The following is a 19,843-nucleotide window of genomic DNA, read 5'->3' on the forward strand; positions in this document are numbered from 1 at the left end:
AGATATTTAGGTAAGAAACTCAGAAAGAGAGATCAGCTAGCAATAAGTGATCCGGAAGTTTTAGGATGATAACTTGATCCATGAGAGGGGATAGGATCACCAAGGGAGAGTGTAGGGGATGAGAAGAGCTTAGTCATACATCTGAGGAACAGTGGCATTTCAGAAAGCAGAGAACAGAATTCACAAAGAAAATTGAGTGGCCGGAGAGATAGGAAGAAAAGCAGAAGGGTGAGCTATCAGGACATTTGCAGAAAGTGTTTCAAAAAGGATGGAACAAGCAAGTGGTAAATGCTACGGAGATGTCTAGTAAGATGGGAACTGACTAGTAACCATTGGATATTGCTATAAGACAGTCATTGGGGAATGATGGAAGATGGTTTCAGGAGAATTGGTGGGGGGTATAAGTAGCAAGAGTGAGAGTATAAGACTCTGGAAGTTAGACTGAAAAGGAGTCAGATGATTGGTGGTGGGTGGCAGGAATACAAAGACAGGTTCATGGGGATTACTGTTGGTCACTGCAATGAACTGGATGTTTATGTCTTCCCTCCAAATTAGTATGTTGAATCCTAATCCCCAAGTGATGGTAATAGGAGGTGGGGCTTTGGGGAGGTAATCAGGTCATGAGGATGGAGCCCTCATGAATAGAGTTAGTGCTTTAATACAAGAGACTCCAGAGAGCTCCCTCACCCCTTATTCCATGTGAGGACACAGCAAGAAGACACCCTATGAACCAGGAAGCGGGCTCTCACCAGACACTGAATCTGCTGGCATCTTGACCTTGAACTTCCCAGCCTCCAGAACTGTGAGAAATAAATGTTTGTTGTTTAAGCCACTCAGTCAATGGCAGTTTCTTACAGCAGCTTGAATGGACTAAGGCAGTCATATATATTTTAAGATGGGAGACCCTTGAGCATATATACCAGCTTACTGCTGCATGACAACCCCCAAACTCTAGTTTAAAATATGTTTATAGTTGATGCATCTGCAGATGGGCTGGGGATCGGCTGATCTAGACTGCCTTTGCTCGTGTGTCTGTGGGTGAGCCGGACCATTCAGCCAGGGCTGCTCTGCTCCGTGCATCTCTCGTCCTCTACCTGGGACCATTGTATCAGCCTAGCACGTTCTTCTTAGGGAGATAGCTGAGGCACAAGTGTAGAACGAGTCCCATCAGTGAGTGTGTTTCAAGCTTCTGTTGGCATCATGCCTGTAGATGTCCTGTGAGCCAACGTTCTTCTTGACAGAAGAACTTTGAAGCCACGTGGCAGAAGGCAAGGTGAGGAATTTAGGCCGTTAATACAATCTGGTGGGAATGAATTTGCAAGGCGGGAGAGGTTGAAGAGAAAGAGGAAGTAGTTTGTAGCACAAATATATTCCCCAGAAGTAGATGGGGAGTGGCTTTAAAGCACTGCAAGGGGAGGAGAGATTGGCATCTTTAAATAAGAGAAGAAACACCCTCCTTTTCACTAGGAGGGATGTGGGGAAGTTTTGGGGTTGATGGGGGAAAGTTGAGGGGGTTCCCTTGTGGTTTCAGTTCTCTCTATGAAGTAGGAGGTGTGTCATCTCCTGGGAGGAGTTTGCTGTGAGGTAGGTGACTTAAGAGTGGGAAAGTTTAAAATTCCCCGCTTGGGGTTTGGGGGATTGTTGCTCAGTGGAAATCAAGAGTGGATATGATGCTTCTAAGAACATATAGATATTAACCTTTCTTCTTTAAAACCATGACAATGAACCGAAGGGAGCTTTCCTTTTCTTTGGTAACATAGATAGCTTGAAAGATAGTCCAGCTTGGCTACCATGGACTTCTATCCCCCGTACACTTTCAGAGAAAATGCCATTGGCCATCCAAAGCGAAGCCAGAACCCTGGGGCTGGGGTGGTACCAAGAGTCATCTTTGACTTTTCTCTTTCTGTTACTTGGCTCAGCCCAGTAATCACCAAGACCTGTCCATTCACTTCGCTCTGAGTCAACAACTCCTCTCTACCCTCCGGCCCTCCCCGGGGGCTGGCCACTATCTCCTCTGTCCATTACACACCCACTCAGTGAGCTCCCCACCTCCCCCACCACTGGTGAGGCTTGTGGATGGTGTGGACGGGATCCACACCCGGCAGCCAGTCAAGAAACATTGTCCCTACCTTGCAGTCTTATCGAGTGGCCCTAGCCTAGATCTCCCTTTCATAAGATGAACTTTTGATTTTAGAACAGTTCAGACTTACAGAAAAACTGTAAAGATTGTGCAGAGAATTCCTGTATACCCCACACCTGGTTTCCCCTGTCGTTAGGCTCTTACACTAGGATGATACCTTGGACAAAACAAATAAGCCCATATCGATGCATTTTTTTTGAATTTTATTTTATTTTTTTTATACAGCAGGTTCTAATTAGTTATCTATTTCATACATATTAGCTTATACATGTCAATCCCAATCTCCCAATTCATCACACCACCACCCCCACCCCCGCTTCCCCCCTTGGTGTCCATACATTTGTTCTCTACATCTGTGTCTCTATTTGTGCCTTGCAAACTGGTTCATCTGTACCTTTTTTCTAGATTCCATATATATATGCTAATATACGATATTTGTTTTTCTCTTTCTGACTGACTTCATTCTGTATGACAGTCTCTAGGTCCATCCACATCTCTACAAATGACCCAATTTCGTTCCTTTTTATGGCTGAGTGATATTCCATTGTATATATGTACCACATCTTCTTTACCCATTCGTCTGTCGATGGGCATTTAGGTGGCTTCCATGACCTGGCTATTGTAAATAGTGCTGCAACAAACATTGGGGTGCATGTGTCGTTTGGAATTATGGTTTTCTCTGGGTATATGCCTAGTAGTGGGATTGCTGGGTCATATGGTAGTTCTGTTTTTAGTTTTTTAAGGAACCTCCATACTCTTCTCCATAGTGGCTGTATCAATTTACATTCCCACCAACAGTGCAAGAGGGTTCCCTTTTCTCCACACGCTCTCCAGCATCTGTTGTTTGTAGATTTTCTGATGATACCCATTCTCACCGGTATGAGGTGATACCTCATTGTAGTTTTGATTTGCATTTTTCTAATAATTAGTGATGTTGAGCAGCTTTTCATGTGCCTCTTGGCCATCTGTAGGTCTTCTTTGGAGAAATGTCTATTTAGGTCTTCTGCCCATTTTTGGATTGGGTTGTTTGTTTTTTTAATATTGAGCTGCATGAGATGTTTATATTTTTTGGAGATTAATCCTTTGTCCATTGATTGGTTTGCAAATATTTTCTCCCATTCTGAGGGTTGTCTTTTCGTCTTGTTTATAGTTTCCTTTGCTGTGCAAAAGCTTTTAAGTTTCATTAGGTCCCATTTGTTTATTTTTGTTTTTATTTCCATTATTCTAGGAGGTGGGTCACAAAGGATCTTGCTGTGATTTATGTCATAGAGTGTTCTTCCTGTGTTTTCCTCTAAGAGTTTTATAGTGTCTGGTCTTAAATTTAGGTCTTTAACCCATTTTAAGTTTTTTTTTGTGTGTATGGTGTTAGGGAGTGTTCTAATTTCATTCTTTTACATGTAGCTGTCCAGTTTTCCCAGCACCACTTATTGAAGAGGCTGTCTTTTCTCCATTGTATATTCTTACCTCCTTTGTCAGATTAGTTGACCATAGGTGCGTAGGTTTATCTCTGGGCTTTCTATCCTGTTCCATTGATCTATATTTCTGTTTTTGTGCCAGTACCATACTGTCTTGATTACTGTAGCTTTGTAGTATAGTCTGAAGTCCAGGAGCCTGATTCCCCCAGCTCCGTTTTTCTTTCTCAAGATTGCTTTGACTATTCGGGGTCTTTTGTGTTTCTACACAAATTGTAAAATTTTTTGTTCTAGTTCTGTGAAAAATGCCATTGGTAATTTGATAGGGATTGCATTGAATCTGTAGATTGCTTTGGGTAGTATAGTCATTTCCACAATATTGATTCTTCCAATCCAAGAACGTGGTATATCTCTCCATCTGTTTGTGTCATCTTTTGATTTCTTTCATCAGTGTCTTATAGTTTTCTGAGAATAGGTCTTTTACCTCCTTAGGTAGGTTTATTCCTAGGTATTTTATTCTTTTTGTTGCAATGGTGAATGGGTTCTTTCCCTAATTTCTCTTTCTGATCTTTCATTGTTAGTGTATAGGAATGCAAGAGATTTCTGTGCATTAATTTTGTATCCTGCAACTTTACCAAATTCATTGATTAGCTCTAGTAGTTTTCTGGTGGCATCTTTAGGATTCTCTATGTATAGTACCATGTCAAACAGTGACAGCTTTAATTCTTCTTTTCCAATTTGTATTCCTTTTATTTCTTTTTCTTCTCTGATTGCCATGGCTAGGACTTCCAAAACTGTGTTGAATAATAGTGGTGATAGTGGACATCCTTGTCTTGTTCCTGATCTTAGAGGAAATGCTTTCAGTTTTTCACCCTTGAGAATGATGTTTGCTGTGGGTTTGTCATATATAGCCTTTATTATGCTGAGTTAGGTTCCCTCTATGCCCACTTTCTGGAGAGTTTTTATCATAAATGGGTGTTGAATTTTGTCAAAAGCTTTTTCTCCATCTACTGAGATGATCATATGGTTTTTCTTCTTCGATTTGTTAATATGGTGTATCACATTGATTGATTTGCATATATTGAAGAATCCTTGCATCCCTGGGATAAATCCCACTTGATCATGGTGTATGATCCTTTTAATGTGTTGTTGGATTCTGCTTGCTAGTATTTTGTTGAGGATTTTTGCGTCTATATTCATCAGTGATATTGGTCTGGAATTTTCTTTTTTTGTAGTATCTTTGTCTGGTTTAGGTATCAGGGTGATGGTGGCCTTGTAGAATGAGTTTGGGAGTGTTCCTTCCTCTGCAATTTTTTGGAAGAGTTTGAGAAGGATGGGTGTTAGCTCTTCTCTAAATGTTTGATAGAATTCACCTGTGAAGCCATCTGGTCCTGGACTTTTGTTTCTTGGAAGGTTTTTAACCACAGGTTCAATTTCATTACTTGTGATTGGTCTGTTCATGTTTTCTATTTCTTCCTGGTTCAGTTTTGGAAGGTTATACCTTTCTAAGAATTTGTCCATTTCTTCCAGGTTGTCCATTTTATTGGCATAGAGTTGCTTGTGGTAGTCTCTTAGGATGCTTTGTATTTCTGCTGTGTCTGTTGTAACTTCTCCTGTTTCATTTCTAATTTTATTGATTTGAGTCCTCTCCCTCTTTTTCTTGATGAGTCTGGCTAATGGTTTATCAATTTTGTTTATCTTCTCAAGGAACCAGGTTTTAGTTTTATTGATCTTTGCTATTTTCTTTGTTTCTATTTCATTTATTTCTGCTCTGATCTTTATGATTTCTTTCCTTCTACTAACTTTGGGTTTTGTTTGTTCTACCTTCTCTAGTTCCTTTAGGTGTTAGGTTAGATTGTTTATTTGAAATTTTTCTTGTTTCTTGAGATAGGATTGTATTGCTATAAACTTCCTTCTTAGAACGGCTTTTGCTGCATCCCATAAGTTTTGGATTGTCATGTTTTCATTGTCGTTTGTCTCTAGGTATTTTTTGATTTCCTCTTTGATTTCTTCAGTGATCTCTTGGTTATTTAGTAACGTATTGTTTAGCCTCCATGTGTTCGTGTTTTTTTACTTTTTCCCCCTGCAATTGATTTCTAATCTCATAGCGTTGTGGTTGGAAAAGATGCTTGGTATGATTTCAATTTTCTTAAATTTACTGAGGCTTGATTTGTGACCCAAATGTGATCTATTCTGGAGAATGTTCCATGTGCACTTGAGGAGAAAATGTAATCTGCTGTTTTCGGATGGAATGTCCTATAAATATCAGTTAAATCTATCTGGTCTATTGTGTCATTTAAAGCTTGTGTTTCCTTATTAATTTTCTGTCTGGATGATCTGTCCATTGGTGCAAGTGAGGTGTTAAAGTCCCCCACTATTGTGTTACTGTCCATTTCCTCCTTCATAGCTGTTAGCATTTGCCTTATGTACTGAGGTGCTCCTATGTTGGGTGCATATGTATTTATAACTGTTATATCTTCTTCTTGGATTGATCCCTTGATCATTATGTAGTGTCTTTCCTTGTCTCTTGTAACATTCTTTATTTTAATGTCTATTTTATCTGATATGAGAATTGCTACTCCAGCTTTCTTTTGATTTCCATTTGCATGGAATCTGTTTTTCCATCCCCTCACTTTCAGTCTGTATGTGTCCCTAGGTCTGAAGTGGGTCTCTTGTAGACCGCCTATATATGGGTCTTGTTTTTGTATCCATTCAGCGAGCCTGTGTCTTTTGGTTGGAAAATTTAATCCGTTCACGTTTAAGGTAATTATCGATATGTATGTTCCTATTACCATTTTCTTCATTGTTTTGGGTTTGTTTTTGTAGGTCCTTTTCTTTTCTTGTGTTTCCTGCCTAGAGAAGTTCCTTTAGCATTTGTTGTAGAGCTGGTTTGGTGGTGCTGAATTCTCTTAGCTTTTGCTTGTCTGTAAAACTTTTGATTTCTCTGTCAAATCTGAATGAGATTCTTGCTGGGTAGAGTGATCTTGGTTGTAGGTTCTTCCCTTTCATCACTTTAAATATATTGTGCCAGTCCCTTCTGGCTTGTAGAGTTTCTGTTGAGAAATCAATCAATCAGCTGTTAACCTTATGGGAGTTCCCTTGCATGTTATTTGTCGTTTTTCCCTTGTTGCTTTTAATAATTTTTCTTTGTCTTTAATTTTTGTCAGTTTGATTACTATGTGTCTCAGCATGTTTCTCCTTGGGTTTATCCTGCCTGGGACTCTGTGCTTCCTGTTCTTGTGTGGCTATTTCTTTTCCCATGTTAGGGAAATTTTCGACTATAATCTCTAAATATTTTCTCGGGTCCTTTCTCTCTCTCTCTTCTCCTTCTGGGACCCCTATAATACAAATGTTGCTGTGTTTAATGTTATCCTAGAGGTCTCTTAGGCTGTCTTCATTTCTTTTCATTCTTTTTTCTTTATTCTGTTCTGTGGCAGTGAATTCCACCTTTCTGTCTTCCAGGTCACTTATCTGTTCTTCTGCCTCAGTTATTCTGCTATTGATTCCTTCTAGTGTATTTTTGATTTCAGTTACTGTATTGTTCATCTGTGTTTGTTTGTCCTTTAATTCTTCTAGGTGTTTGTTCTTTAATTCTTCTAGGTCTTTGTTCAACATTTCTTGCATCTTCTCAATCTTTGCCTCCATTTTTTTTCGGAGGTCCTGGATCATTTTAACTATCATTATTCTGAATTCTTTTTCTGGAAGGTTGCCTATCTCCACTTCATTTAGTTGTTTTTCTGGGGTTATATCTTGTTCCTTTATCTGGTACATAGCCCTCTGCCTTTTCATTTTGTCTATCTTTCTGTGAATGTGGTTTTCATTCCACAGGCTGCAGGATTGTAGTTCTTCTTGCTTCTGCTGTTTGCCTTCTGGTGGATGAGGCTGTCTAAGAGGCTTGTGCAAGCTTCCTGATGGGAGGGACTGGTGGTGGATAGAGCTGGGTGTTGCTCTGGTGGGCAGGGCTCAGTAAAACTTTAATCTGCTTGCCTGCTGATTGGTGGGGCTGAGTTCCCTCCCTGTTGGTTGTTTGGCCTGAGGTGGCCCAGCACTGGAGCCTACCTGGCTCTTTGGTGGGGCTAATGGTGGACTCTGGGAGGGCTCACGCCATGGAGTACTTCCCAGAACTTCTGCTGCCAGTGTCCTTGTCCCCATGGTGAGCCACAGCCGCCCCCCGCCTCTGCAGGAGACCCTCCAACACTAGCAGGTAGGTCTGGTTCAGTCTCCTGTGGGGTCACTCTCCTTCCCCTGCGTCCTGATGTGCACACTACTTTGTGTGTGCCCTCCAAGAGTGGGGTCTCTGTTTCCCCCAGTCCTGTCGAAGTCCTGCAGCCAAATCCCACTAGCCTTCAAAGTCTGATGCTCTGGGAATTTCTCCTCCCGTTGCCAGACCCCCAGGTTGGGAAGCCTGACGTGGGGCTCAGAGCCTTCACTCCAGTGGGTGGACTTCTGTGGTCTAAGTGTTCTCCAGTTTGTGAGTCACCCACCCAGCAGTTATGGGATTTGATTTTATTGTGATTGTGCCCCTCCTACCATCTCATTGTGGCTTCTCCTTTGTCTTTGGATGTGGGGTATCTTTTTTGGTGAGTTCCAGTGTCTTCCTGTCAATGACTGTTCAGCAGTTAGCTGTGATTCCGGTGCTCTCGCAAGAGGGAGTGAGCGCATGTCCTTGTACTCTGCCATCTTGAACCCATCTTCTCAATGCATTTTTGTTATTAACTCAAGTCCATTTTTTTATTCAGACTTCCTCAGTTTTCCCCTAGTGTCCTTTTTCTGTTCCAAGATCCCAGCTAGGATCCCATGTGACATTTTGTTGTCATGTCCCCTCATGCTCCTCTTGGTTGTGACAGTTTCTCAGACTTTATGACTTTGACAGTCTGGGGAGTGCTTGTCAGGTACTTGTCAGGTAGAGTGTCCCTCAATTTGTGTGTGTCTGGTGTTTTTTGCATGATTAGAGTGGAGTTGCGGGTTTTTCAAAGGAGGACTACAGAGGAAAGTGCCATTTTCATGACATCATATGAAGGGGTTTGTTAAAGAAAAAGAAATGTTCAATGACACCTGTTAGAGATGGTCAGGCAGACTATTCAAAAATCATCTCGGTAGGTATGAGGACCATCACAATGGGATTTTGCACCGGGGGAGAGGGTAGGCTCAACTCCGATTGCAGCATGGATTCGTGGGTGTTTATAGCCAAGGAGCAGGGTGGGGGTCTGGGGACGGGAAATGACTAAGAGGAAACATCAGGGAGATTCCGGCCAAACCGACCTAACAAGATTCTTGCGGAAGACAGGCCAGGGTGATCGGATGTCACCTGGGGGCTGGTGGAGGATGAGGAATGACCAGATAGCACGGTGGGGATGAGGGTGGTTCTTGTTAAACTGACTTATCAGCAGGGATCTTGCTAAAAGTAGATTTTACAAGGAAGGGCACAGATGGGCTTGGGGAGAAGGTTCAGGAGCCTGACTGAAGTTTGATCAGGCAAAGAATCTTTGTCGGCACAGGCTCTGGACATGACCGTTGACCCTGATCACCAGGCTGAGGTCATGTTGGCCATACTTCTCTCTTGTGAGATTACCGCTCCACCACCATCCCCAACATAGTCTACTCTTTGGAGGGGAGTCTCTGTGCACAGCCCACAAGAGAACGAGTGGGTGCTTATGTGTCACCTCCTTGGGAGTGGAGCAAGTGCATAAGTTATTTGGAGTTTTTCTGCCCAGAAATTTGTCTGTTAGGCCCTTTTTATACAACACCTTTATCTCCTGTCATTTTCACAATTGTGAGGTTGATATTATCTCCCATTTTCCAGATGTGGAAACAGAGACTCAGTGAAGTTGACCTACCTCCCCAGGCTCACCCAGATTTTAAGTGGCAGGCTGGGAGCTTGAATTTGGGTCTTCTCAGAGCCAACTCTCTTAAGTACTCAGTTCTCTGTCTGCATGGCCATTTAGTTACTCCACTGAAGCTATGTCATCAAGAATTAACTTATTCCTTGGGCTGCTTAAGCCCTTCTCTTAGGCAGGGTAAGACTCATGGGGTCGGTCGAGGATGTCCTTTAGCTCTGTGTGGTCAGCCCACTCGTTAAGTCCACTCTGAGGACTTCAGGAACCAAATCCTATTCCATACGGTCAAAGTTGGACTAGACTCAAACTAGATTTCCATATGGGGCACATTCTGTTATGCAAGGAAGGCTGTATTCTTCCTATCATCCATCTATCTATCTATCCATCCATCTATCTATCTATCATCTATCTATCTATCTATCTATCATCTATCTGTCTATCTTACTGAAGAAAAAGAAAAAAGCTCCTTTTGGTTAATTGTCATGATTTTAAAGAAGAAAGGTTAATATCTATTCAGATTAATATCTATTCATTCTTAGCAGCACTGGGTCCATCCTTGATTTCAGTTGAGCGAGGTTGTCTCATGCTAACAGGTGTTGTTCTGTCATCCTGGGAAAGCCAGTGGGGAGCTGAGAGTGATTTCATGGGTCACTGAGAGCTCGAGCCTGTAGTCAGTAGTCAGAACGAGTGGACTGCACGTTGGTTTTTCTGATCTCTACATAACATGCAGAACAGATCTGTATAATGGGCCGTTGGTTTTGTGGATTGTCAGTTTTTTCTCTCCCCGCCTGTTCAGAGTGTTTAGGATATGTCGGTGCAAAGGACATCGTGCTGAAAATGCAGTGGCCACGCTCTTTCACGTTTTTAAAGAAACGGCTCCAAACGAATTGCAATTCGTTTCCCTATGACCCTGGCTAAATCTAACTGACAGGTGCTGCAAAGTGTTTAGCTGGACGACAAACCCAACGGAGATCAAAGGACTCCCCTCCCCCGCCCCTGCTCCAACGGTTTAGAGCAGTTAAGCTGCTTTGGGCACCTGACAGCCAGCATCGTCCCCTGGCGGGGGTGTGCTCTGTAAAGGAGAGCAGAAAGCAAAGTGGTGTGAATGACTCAAAAAGCGTCAGCTGCTGGTTGGAACCTGTGAGTCACAGAGCGGGAAGGTCCCACCCGTTTGCTTCTGGCTTGCTAACCCCCTGACACAATCATATTAGTCAGTGCTTATCTCAGAAAGTCAGAAAGCTGCATGATTTTTGCGATGAGTTCAGGAGGTTGGCTGAGGTCCATGGTGAGGGGACAACACTGCTTCTGGAGGAGACCACACTCTAGTTTCTGTTGCTTGTTTCGTTTTTAACTTGGAAGTTGAGGACAAGGATGCACTGTTGCTTGGCCAGCAGCCTGCAGTGTCTGGGTGCCACTCAAGGAGGGTAACTGGGTCCCCGCCTGCACTCTGTCTGTCTCGGTTGGCGTGCGATGGGGGCACGGAGCTCCCGCCGTGGGAGGAGTTACTGGTGGGCGTGCACAGCACTGGCAGGACCCGGATGGAGGCCCAGGAGACGTCGCTGCAGCAGGGGAGGGGTGGGGTCCCAGGGGAGGGGAGGGGTGGGGTCTCCACGCTGCTGTGCTGGGGGCCTCCGCGCCCTCGGCCTCCCAGTCTGCAGGGCAAGGGGGGCTGCATCTCGGGAGCACCTTGTGTCCCATGGCTGCCCGCCCTCCGGAGGAGGCCTCCCGTCCTCTGCCGCGTGTCCAGTCTCACCCAGTGCGCTTCCTGATAGCAGCCGGGGACGGAGCCTCAGGGGTCCGGGCTCCTCCGTGGTGCACAGGCCTCCCTGCGAGCAGCTGGTGGTGCCCAGCAGCAGAAGTCGCAGTGCAGTGTCCACCAGGCGTCACACCTGCAGCCCTGACAGTGGGGCTTCCGGGGGACATGCATGGGGTGGGGATGACGGCCGGATTTCCGAGCCAGGAGGCTGGGTCCCCAGGCCCTCCATCCAGGCTCAGGTGAGAGCTTCTGCAGACTGCCCACCCTCCCGAGGTGTGTTAGCCGTCACCGTTAGGGCCAGGATGGAAATGGCAACCAAGAGGCAGGCTGGCGGGTCAGGGGTCAGGGAGAAGGTGCGCAGGAGAGGAAGCCGTCCTTCCACCTTGGTCCTGAAACAGTGAAATCTGAGCCTCTAGGACAGTGGCTCTCAACAGGGGTGATTCTGCCACCACAGGGGATATTTGGCAACGTCTGGACACATTTTTGGTTGTCATACCTGGGAGGGAGGAGGGGTATGGTAGCTACTGGCATCTAGCGGGTAGAGCCCAGGGATGCGGCTAACCGTCCCACAGTGCACAGAACAGCCCTACAGCAAAGAATAATCCGGCCCCAGGTGTCAAGAGTGCCAAGGTTGGGACCCTGCTCTGAGGGGCTAAAGAGTCTCGGGGGGAGGGTGGCGTGTCATTTCACTCGAGGACTTAATAAATGTGGCCAGTGGGCTTCGGGCAGCATGGGCATTTGACCCCAGAGCCTCTTGATGTGGCACAAGCGTCGTTGGAGGACCTTTCTCCGGGTGAACCAGGAGCATCCTGGGAACACTGCTTCTCACGGGAGGTTCTCCTTATTCACCGCTATCCAAGAGTGCGTGGGCTTTTTGAAAACCCTTTGGGAGTGAGCAGAAAATCAGGCCCTTTTTTGGAAGTACGAGGCGATAGAGGGGAGAAATCTATATTCTGAAATGAATGTTCTTACCTGCTTGGGTTTATGGATAAGGGTCTGGGTAGCAATACTCCCTGGGTTCCCTGCCTCTGTGTGTGTGTGTGTGTGTGTGTGTGTGTGTGTGTGTGTGTGTGTGTGTGTGAGAGAGAGAGAGAGAGAGCCTTCTGAGTGGTGATAGGGTGGCAGTGTGCACTGGCATATCCTGTTGTTATGATGATGGGATGAAGACTTTCTCCTCCCTGAGGCTCTGGACCTCTGGGAAATGGCTCCCAGGTTCATCTTCGGTTTTGCGTCGGCGTCTCCTGCTGGGCGCCGACGCATCCAGGACCTCTCCGCTGACCAGCCAGCGTCTGCGTCGGGCCAGCTCGGGTTTGCCCACGCCACCCCCGCAGTGTCCCTGCTCCCCACATTCATTCCCTCCTCAACAGGTTGATGGGACAACTGGGCTTCCAAGTGGCTTGGCAGGAGGGAATAATGAACCAGAGGCAGCAACGCCGTGGCCGGGGCAGGACCCTCTGTCTTCTCGTTTCCTGGGCTCCTGAGAATTATTTTTTGTGGCCTGAGAGGCAGACACACACACACACACACACACACCACCCCCCAGAGCGGCGGACCATGCCACGTTTCCCTCTGTCTGTGTAGGAAGGCCGCTGGAATGCCCGCTCTTTGTGGAGTGTGGTCCATACATGTGTGCATTTCTCTTTGCAGGGCACGTCACCATCACCAACTACTTGTTGAACTATTTCCCCGGTCTTGACCTTGAAAGGAGGAACGTGTTTGGGTTCACGGCCCTGATGAAAGCCGCCATGCAGGGCCGGACGGAGTGCATCCGAGCCCTGATGCTAGCAGGTACGTCCCCACCTGTCCCATGCAGTCCCAGGGTCCCGGGAATTGCTGAGTTGGCTCCTTTAAAGAATAGGTGTTGAAGGGATGAATCCCCCCCATAGAAACCAAGCCTAGTGGATGCAGCAAAGAAACGTTTCTTTTTTGAGATGTATGGCTGTCATCATCCGAGTTGAAACAAAAACAAAAGCTCCTGCTTTCAGGGTGGGTGGGAGGCCACAGCACTGGTCACCCCGTAGGCCAGCCCTCCTATTTCCTCGCCTCCTAGCCTCCTCCTGCCTGCATTTGTTCTTCACAAACGTGTGCTCTGGCCCGCAAGATGGTCCTATTGAAGGTGGGCAAAGGGATGGCAGGGTCTGCCCAGGAGCCCTCCCGGGTGTCCGCTTGCTGGTGGGTGGAGTCACGTGGTCATGTGATGTTGTAACTGAGCAAGGGCTCATGTGCCCGCAGTGCAGAAAGCCGTACTCGAATGACGGCTGGTATTTGCAGCAAAGTAAGGGTTTATTTGCAGGGCACCAAGCAAGGAGTATCGGCAGCTTATGCTCAGAAGACCTGAACCTCCTGATGGCTTTTAGGCAACGGTTTTTAAAGACAGTGTTAGGGGAGAGGGTCGTAGGCTGCCCGACCAGCTTGTTGACCTTCTGATCGGCTGGTGGGTGAGGTAACAGGGTGATGCTTCAGGAATCTCAATCTCAACCTTCGGGTTCCAGCCGGTCTGGGATCGAGTGCTGTGGTCAGCGTACAGTGACCCTCCTCCACTGGGAGGGGGTCTTAGTTTCTGCAGAACAACTCAAAGATATGCACCAGACTGTCACCTATATCCCTTCAGGAGGAACTAGGAGTCCTGTGACTCTGTTGTCCTGGTCATTAACTGCTTAAGTCTGCTCTTTGGAACTCGAGGAAGGCCTAGGAGACTAAAGCCTTTTTTCTACAAACAAGAAACAGGGGACACGGATGGGCTTTTGCACCCGGGAAGGCCTCACAGGGTCCTGCTCGGTTTCAATCCCCCCTTTTCTTTGATGTGCATCAATCCTGAGGAGAACAGGAGTGGGACAAGAAAGGGATTGAAGTTTTGGGTAGAGAGGTTCATCATAAATTGCGGGTGTGGGACTCGGTTTTAGGGGTCTTGATCTCCGTGTGGGGCAGTTTCTTTCTGGCCGGCATCACAGCGGAATGTTCTCAGGCTGGGCCAGCACGGCAGGCCCCCCTTTGCGCTTTTGGCCTCATCATCTTGAGGGAAGCCCCTCCTCTGAGCCTCTCTGTCCTCATCTGTGAAATGGGAGTAATGACTTCTTCCCCACCTCCCTGAGGATGAAATACATCACTTTGTAAACTCTCTGGGGCTACACATATTTAAGGAATTACCGAGCTGAATTCCTTGCGACTAATCCCTAGTTGTTTTCCCCCTCACTCTAAAATGGAATCAATGATCATTGTTAGGGTACACACGCCTCATTGGGTTATTGTGACAATAAAATGAGAAAATGTATGTGAAGCACACACCCAGGGCCAGGCGCAGAGGGAGCATCTCAAACAGTGGGAGATGCTGTTGTCGCCGTTATTTAATTTCATTATCTTAGTTTATTTTGTTTTTGTTCTTGGCACTGGGTTCAGCCGGTCTTGCTTGGCCCTACGAGCTCCCAGAGAAGCGGCATCCCCTCCCGTCTCAGTATCTTGAGGACCACGTTAAAATCCTTCCAGGCACCAGCCTGGGCTAGTAGCTCTGTTTAGACAACTTGCTTCTTTTTGTAAATAAACCTTCATTTGGGGATAAGTTTAGGTGTATGGAAAAGCGACAGAGATAGTAGAGACAGCACCCACAGAGCCCCGACTCAGCACCGCCCCCCACCCCCCGACCATGTTAGCATCTTACCGAGAGGCAGAAACTGCACAATACAAGTCACTAAAGTCCAGACTTTATCCAGATGTCACCAGTTCTTCCACAGATGGCCCCTTTCTGTTCCAGCATCCCAGCCAGGCTCCCACACTGAGTTGTCACATGTCCCCAGTCTACTCTGGTCCCCAGTCTACTCTGGTCCCCAGAAGTTGCTCAGTCTTCATGCCTTGTTCATGACTTGGTCTTGACACTGGCCAATGAACACTGGTCCCCCAACCTGAGCCCATCTGTCTTTTTTCCTTGTGATTAGATTGGGGTTACCGGATTTGTTACAAACCTACTTTGGATTGTTTTTTTCTCCTGCTTTAACTGAAGTGTTTTAGGGGATGCTGCAAGAAAAATAAATTCAGTAAGCGAAGACAGAGGCTTCGAAGATGAAAACCTTCTTGGAATTAAAACAGATCCTAATTAAAATTAATCTCATTGGTTGTGCTTTTGACTCAGTGACAGTTTCATTTTTTTAAAGTGAGATAGCCATTTCCACAGGGTTTATCAATGACATCAGGGAGGGATGGTTCCTCCTAATTTAATGGTGATTAGGATGCTTTTGTGTTTTGGGGGGAGCTTCATCTGCTTTTACTGCTTCTGGATCTAGTTATAATTGAGTGTAAATTAGCAATTCACTTTTACAACCAAAAACTTTCGATGTCAATCCAGGCATTTTCCCCAATGAGTTAATTTGAATTACAAACTCTCTTGTTTTCAGATTAATTACCTTCTAATCAGTCTGGACCGTGCATGGGCTTTGCTGTCATTTTTTCCCCTGAGTCTGGTAGAGGTTTCAGGCATTTACAGATCACAGAACCTTTCAGATCTCGCGAGAGATGGGCCTGCTTAAGGGCAGTGTGTTCAATGCTAATGTGTTTTTTTTCTTTTTCCTTAGTTATTTGGATAACAAATTTGGCATTAGGTTTTATATACCCTACCTTTCCTGTTCCCGTCAACGTGAGCACAACCCCATCAAAGTCTAGAATAATCCACATGAGTGCAGACCTCTAGTGCCTCCGTTCCTGAACTGTATCTGGTCAGAGCAGAATGGCCAATAGAACCAACTTGGAAATCAGGACCCCTGGTTTCAAATTCCAGCCCCACCATTCAGCCTCTCTATACCCAGGGCCAGTCATCTCCTGCTATGGGCCTGTTTCTTCTATAAAATTCGGTGAATGTCAGTAGTTACTGCAGGAGGTCATGATGTGGATTGAGTGAGTTCACACTTGACAGCTCTCGGGGGCTCACCTGGCATGGAGGAAGCCATCAGTCATTGCTGGTTGTCATTGTTATTGGTGACTTTATGTGTTCACTATTACTTGTTAAATGAATGAAAAACTGTGGTATATTTTTCCTTTTGAAAATATCCTTGTGATCAGGTACTTAAACTTTCTTATGGAGGGTGACTCAGGTTTCGTAATCTTGGCGCTGTTGATGTTTGGGGCCAGATAGTTCTTCGTGGTCGGGCTGGCCTGTGGGTTGTAGGATGTTCAGCAGCCTCCCTGGCCTCTGCCCACTAGGTGACTGTAGCACCCCCCAGTTTTGATGACCAAAAATATCTCCAGACATTGCCAAACGTCCCATAGTGGGAAAGTGGCCTCTTGTTGAAAACCACTGATATAACTAATGTAAATGGGAAATGAAGGGAAAAGTGAAAAGAAAATCTGACACCTTTTTCAGGGAGCTTTTGAGCGGTCCTCTAAGGCTTTTATTGTTTAACTTATAGAATATTTTCATTTTTTACTATTGCCACTAAGTTACGTTATACTTTTTCCCAGGAAAGTGGGTCACATTTTCTTCTTACAGATGAGTCTGCATGTTTTAAAAGAAAAAACAATATGTGATTGAATGCCTTTCCTGGGTTTGGTACATAGCAATAGGATACTTGCTGAAATGTTTAAACAATTTGCAACAATATTTTAAAGTCTTCTTACTTCTGTTTGGATTTACCAATATTAAGAAAAACTAAGCCTGTAAAGATCCTAAAATCTGGGTATTTCTTTTGGATTGATGTTTACAGAATCAGGTCATCCTGTGATCATTTTAAAAGCAAAAGGCACGAGCATTACTACATATTAATAGTTAGGATAAAACTGTGTATCTCATTCTCATTTTTTCCAGTGCCGTGTTCTTCTGAACCTGAGTGTCTTTCTGCACCTGGGTTGAATTTCCGAGTTGCAATTTCATAATATTCAATAAGAACTATTTCCTTTTGGAAATAATGAATCATTGAATTGAATGCCCCCCAAACTGTTTAGATTTTCCAATAGTTCATAACCTGTAGGTGCATATCAGCTCTTATCTTACCTTGTTGGGCAGAACGAAATAGTGTCAGAATTACCAGAACTCAGGCTTTTAATAAAATTATAACCAAGTTCTCGGGCTTCCCTGGTGGCTCAGTGGTTAAGAATCCACCTGCCAATGCAGGGGACACGGGTTCGAGCCCTGGTCCGGGAGGATCCCACATGCCGCGGAGCAACTAAGCCCATGTGCCACAGCTACTGAGCCTGCGCTCTAGAGCCCGTGAGCCACAACTGCTGAGCCCACGCTCCACAACTACTGAAGCCCGCGCGCCTAGAGCCCATGCTCTGCAACAAGAGAAGCCATCACAACGAGAAGCCCGCACAACGCAACGAAGAGTAGCCCCCGCTCGCCGCAAGTAGAGAAAGCCCGCGCACAGCAATGAAGACCCAACGCAGCCAAAAATAAATAAATAAATTTTAAAAATATATATATATAACCAAGTTCTGAAGAGCTGATTTATTGGCTGTTTGGTTTTTGGCTTCCCGAGGAGTAACGTCAGCTCTGCTGATGAGATCCCAGGGGTTGGGCATAGGGCTGCAGAGCCTTGTTAATTCAGTGGAATATCAATGCCCCCAAGTGACAGGTGTATTTAATAAATGGCTCTGAGAAGCCGTATGAGGGAAGCCGTGACTACCTCTGAAGAGAAGCAGAACGCGGTGGAGGTTGGCAGGTTCCAGACTGGCTTAAGAGAGCTGGCTCTCGTACCTGAGGTGGTGGTGTCATTGCTGCGGCACTTGGGGAGCAAAAACAAGCAAACGGAAGCCTTGAACCTCCCTAGAATTCCGGGCAACAAAGCAGACAGAAAGGAAGGTGTAGGAGGCTTGTTTCATGAACAGAGAGTAGAGGCACTCCCGCTGTACGTTGTGTGTTCATCCTCGCCTTAGGCAAGCCCTGACTATGTGTTTCTGGAAAGCCGAAGGATGTGATACCACCAGAGAGGTTTCTTTCTGTTTACAGAGGAAAACATGAATTTTCTGTGACTAAGATGGAATAGTGTCAAGTTACTAGGCAGAGAAACGGCTAAAAATCAGGCATTTCATATCACCAAGGGCACCGTCTTAGCTTGGGCACCCACGAGAGCCAACCGTGAGACAAGGGGGCAAGTGGTTGTTCTGGAAAGTCACCCCTGCAAGCCGGTCAGGGATAAGGAAGCCAGATTGGGAAGACTGGAAGACGAACCCGTGTGAGCTCATTAGCTGGTTACCCTGCAGGCTGTGGGCTTGAGCCCTGCTGAGACCCTCTGAAAGACTGAAACGCCTGAGGGTAGGGTGGGATCACCAGCCCCACCCCCTTCAAGGGCTCTTCCCTGTGACCCTGCATCCTGATTATACCCGAAGTGCCCAAGATACAGGCCACAGATAGCACAGGACGAGGCCTGTAAGGACCGGTCCACAGTGGTCTTGTGTGACTATCACCAGAGGAAAATGGTGATTCCCTCGGTTCTCGTCCTCCCGAAGAGAAAGAATTCAGTCCAGAGACATAGAGCAGTTTTAAGTAGCAAGAGTTTTTTATTAAGCAAAGCAAAAGTACACTCCGGAGAGAGAGAAGGGGCGCGGGGTTGTTTGGAAACTGGAAGCAGCCCCGCGGTAGGGCTGGGGTTGGTTTTTCAGAGTGGTGGAAAGCCCCTCAGGTCCTGCATCATTTGACTGCCAAGCTGATTGACAGCTTTAGGTTACATAACTTCTTCCTTCTGCGCAGGCGCTTACCCACAGGCACCCGAGCAAAACCCACAGAAGGGTGATAGGTGCAGAAACCGCAACGCTAATTTATTACAAACACAGCGTAATGAACCCCAGGTTACTCTGAGTCACCTTTTAGGCCTTGCTATGCCCTCACCAACCTGTGCTGGCGGTTTTATCTTGTTTGGTGTTGATAAGGCTGGAGACTTAACGGTCCTTGACCACAAAAGGGAGGCTCTCTGGGCATGTCCTAATCACCAGTGTCCAGGTGGGGGAGGGAAAGATGACCCCGTCCAGGATGGGGAAGGGACCTGCTCATGTCTAACTATCTAACGTGACCAGAAGGGTCTCTCGGCAAGAGGGGGACCAGATAGGGGCTCTGAAGGGTAGATAACATGGGGATGGGGGCTTATAGATAAATAGGAAAGGAAGTGACGCACCCTGGGCTCTGCCTGCCTCCTGCTGGTCCCAGGGACCTGGCCTTGACTGTTGGGGGAAAGCGTCCTAAGAATGAGCAACGGAAGGTAGATTGTTTTCCTTTAGTGCCTTTTAGGGCGCTTTCTGCTTCCAGTAACAGAAATCCTGACTTGACAGTGGCTTAAAGAAAGCAGGTGTCTGTCTGTCTCACCTCACTGTAAGTCACCGTGCAGAGCTTGGCCCTGGACTCCGTGAGGACGTCACAGACCCAGGTTTCTTCCTCTCGTCCACTCAGCTCCACACGGCCCCCCAACCACCTGCCAGTGTGTTGACTGGTCACCTCATGATTGCACGATGGTCACCAGAGCTCCAGGCCTCAGGTTCATCGGTCCCTTCGATCAGGGTGCAACAGCCTTCTCTTTGTGGCTCACTAAGGGAGGCTGGGGGAATGGGGAACAAGATGGCAGGTCATCGAGGTTAGAACTATAATCCTCAGTGGGGTGGGGATGTGTGTGATCCCCCCAGGGGACATTTTTGGTTGTCACAACTGGTGGAGTGCTACTGGCATCTAGTGCCCAGAGAACAGGGATGCTGTTAAAAGCCCTACAATCCCCAAAACAAATAGTCATCT

General features: G+C 46.2%; 1 protein-coding gene across 2 annotated transcripts in view; it reads left to right on the forward strand.

The window, feature by feature from the left end:
- The window catches only part of ANKRD33B (ankyrin repeat domain 33B), an 86,484-nt gene that overhangs the window by 57,503 nt on the left and 9,138 nt on the right, over positions 1-19,843 (forward strand). For both annotated transcript variants that reach the window (XM_082382610.1, XM_082382609.1), the window contains one exon: positions 12,793-12,933. In XM_082382610.1, coding sequence (XP_082238736.1) covers positions 12,793-12,933 — 141 coding nt within the window. The remainder of the gene's footprint in view (positions 1-12,792; positions 12,934-19,843) is intronic.

This window comes from Balaenoptera borealis, assembly GCF_965194805.1.
Source record: "Balaenoptera borealis genome assembly, chromosome: 2".
Classification (NCBI taxonomy): Eukaryota; Metazoa; Chordata; class Mammalia; order Artiodactyla; family Balaenopteridae; genus Balaenoptera; species Balaenoptera borealis.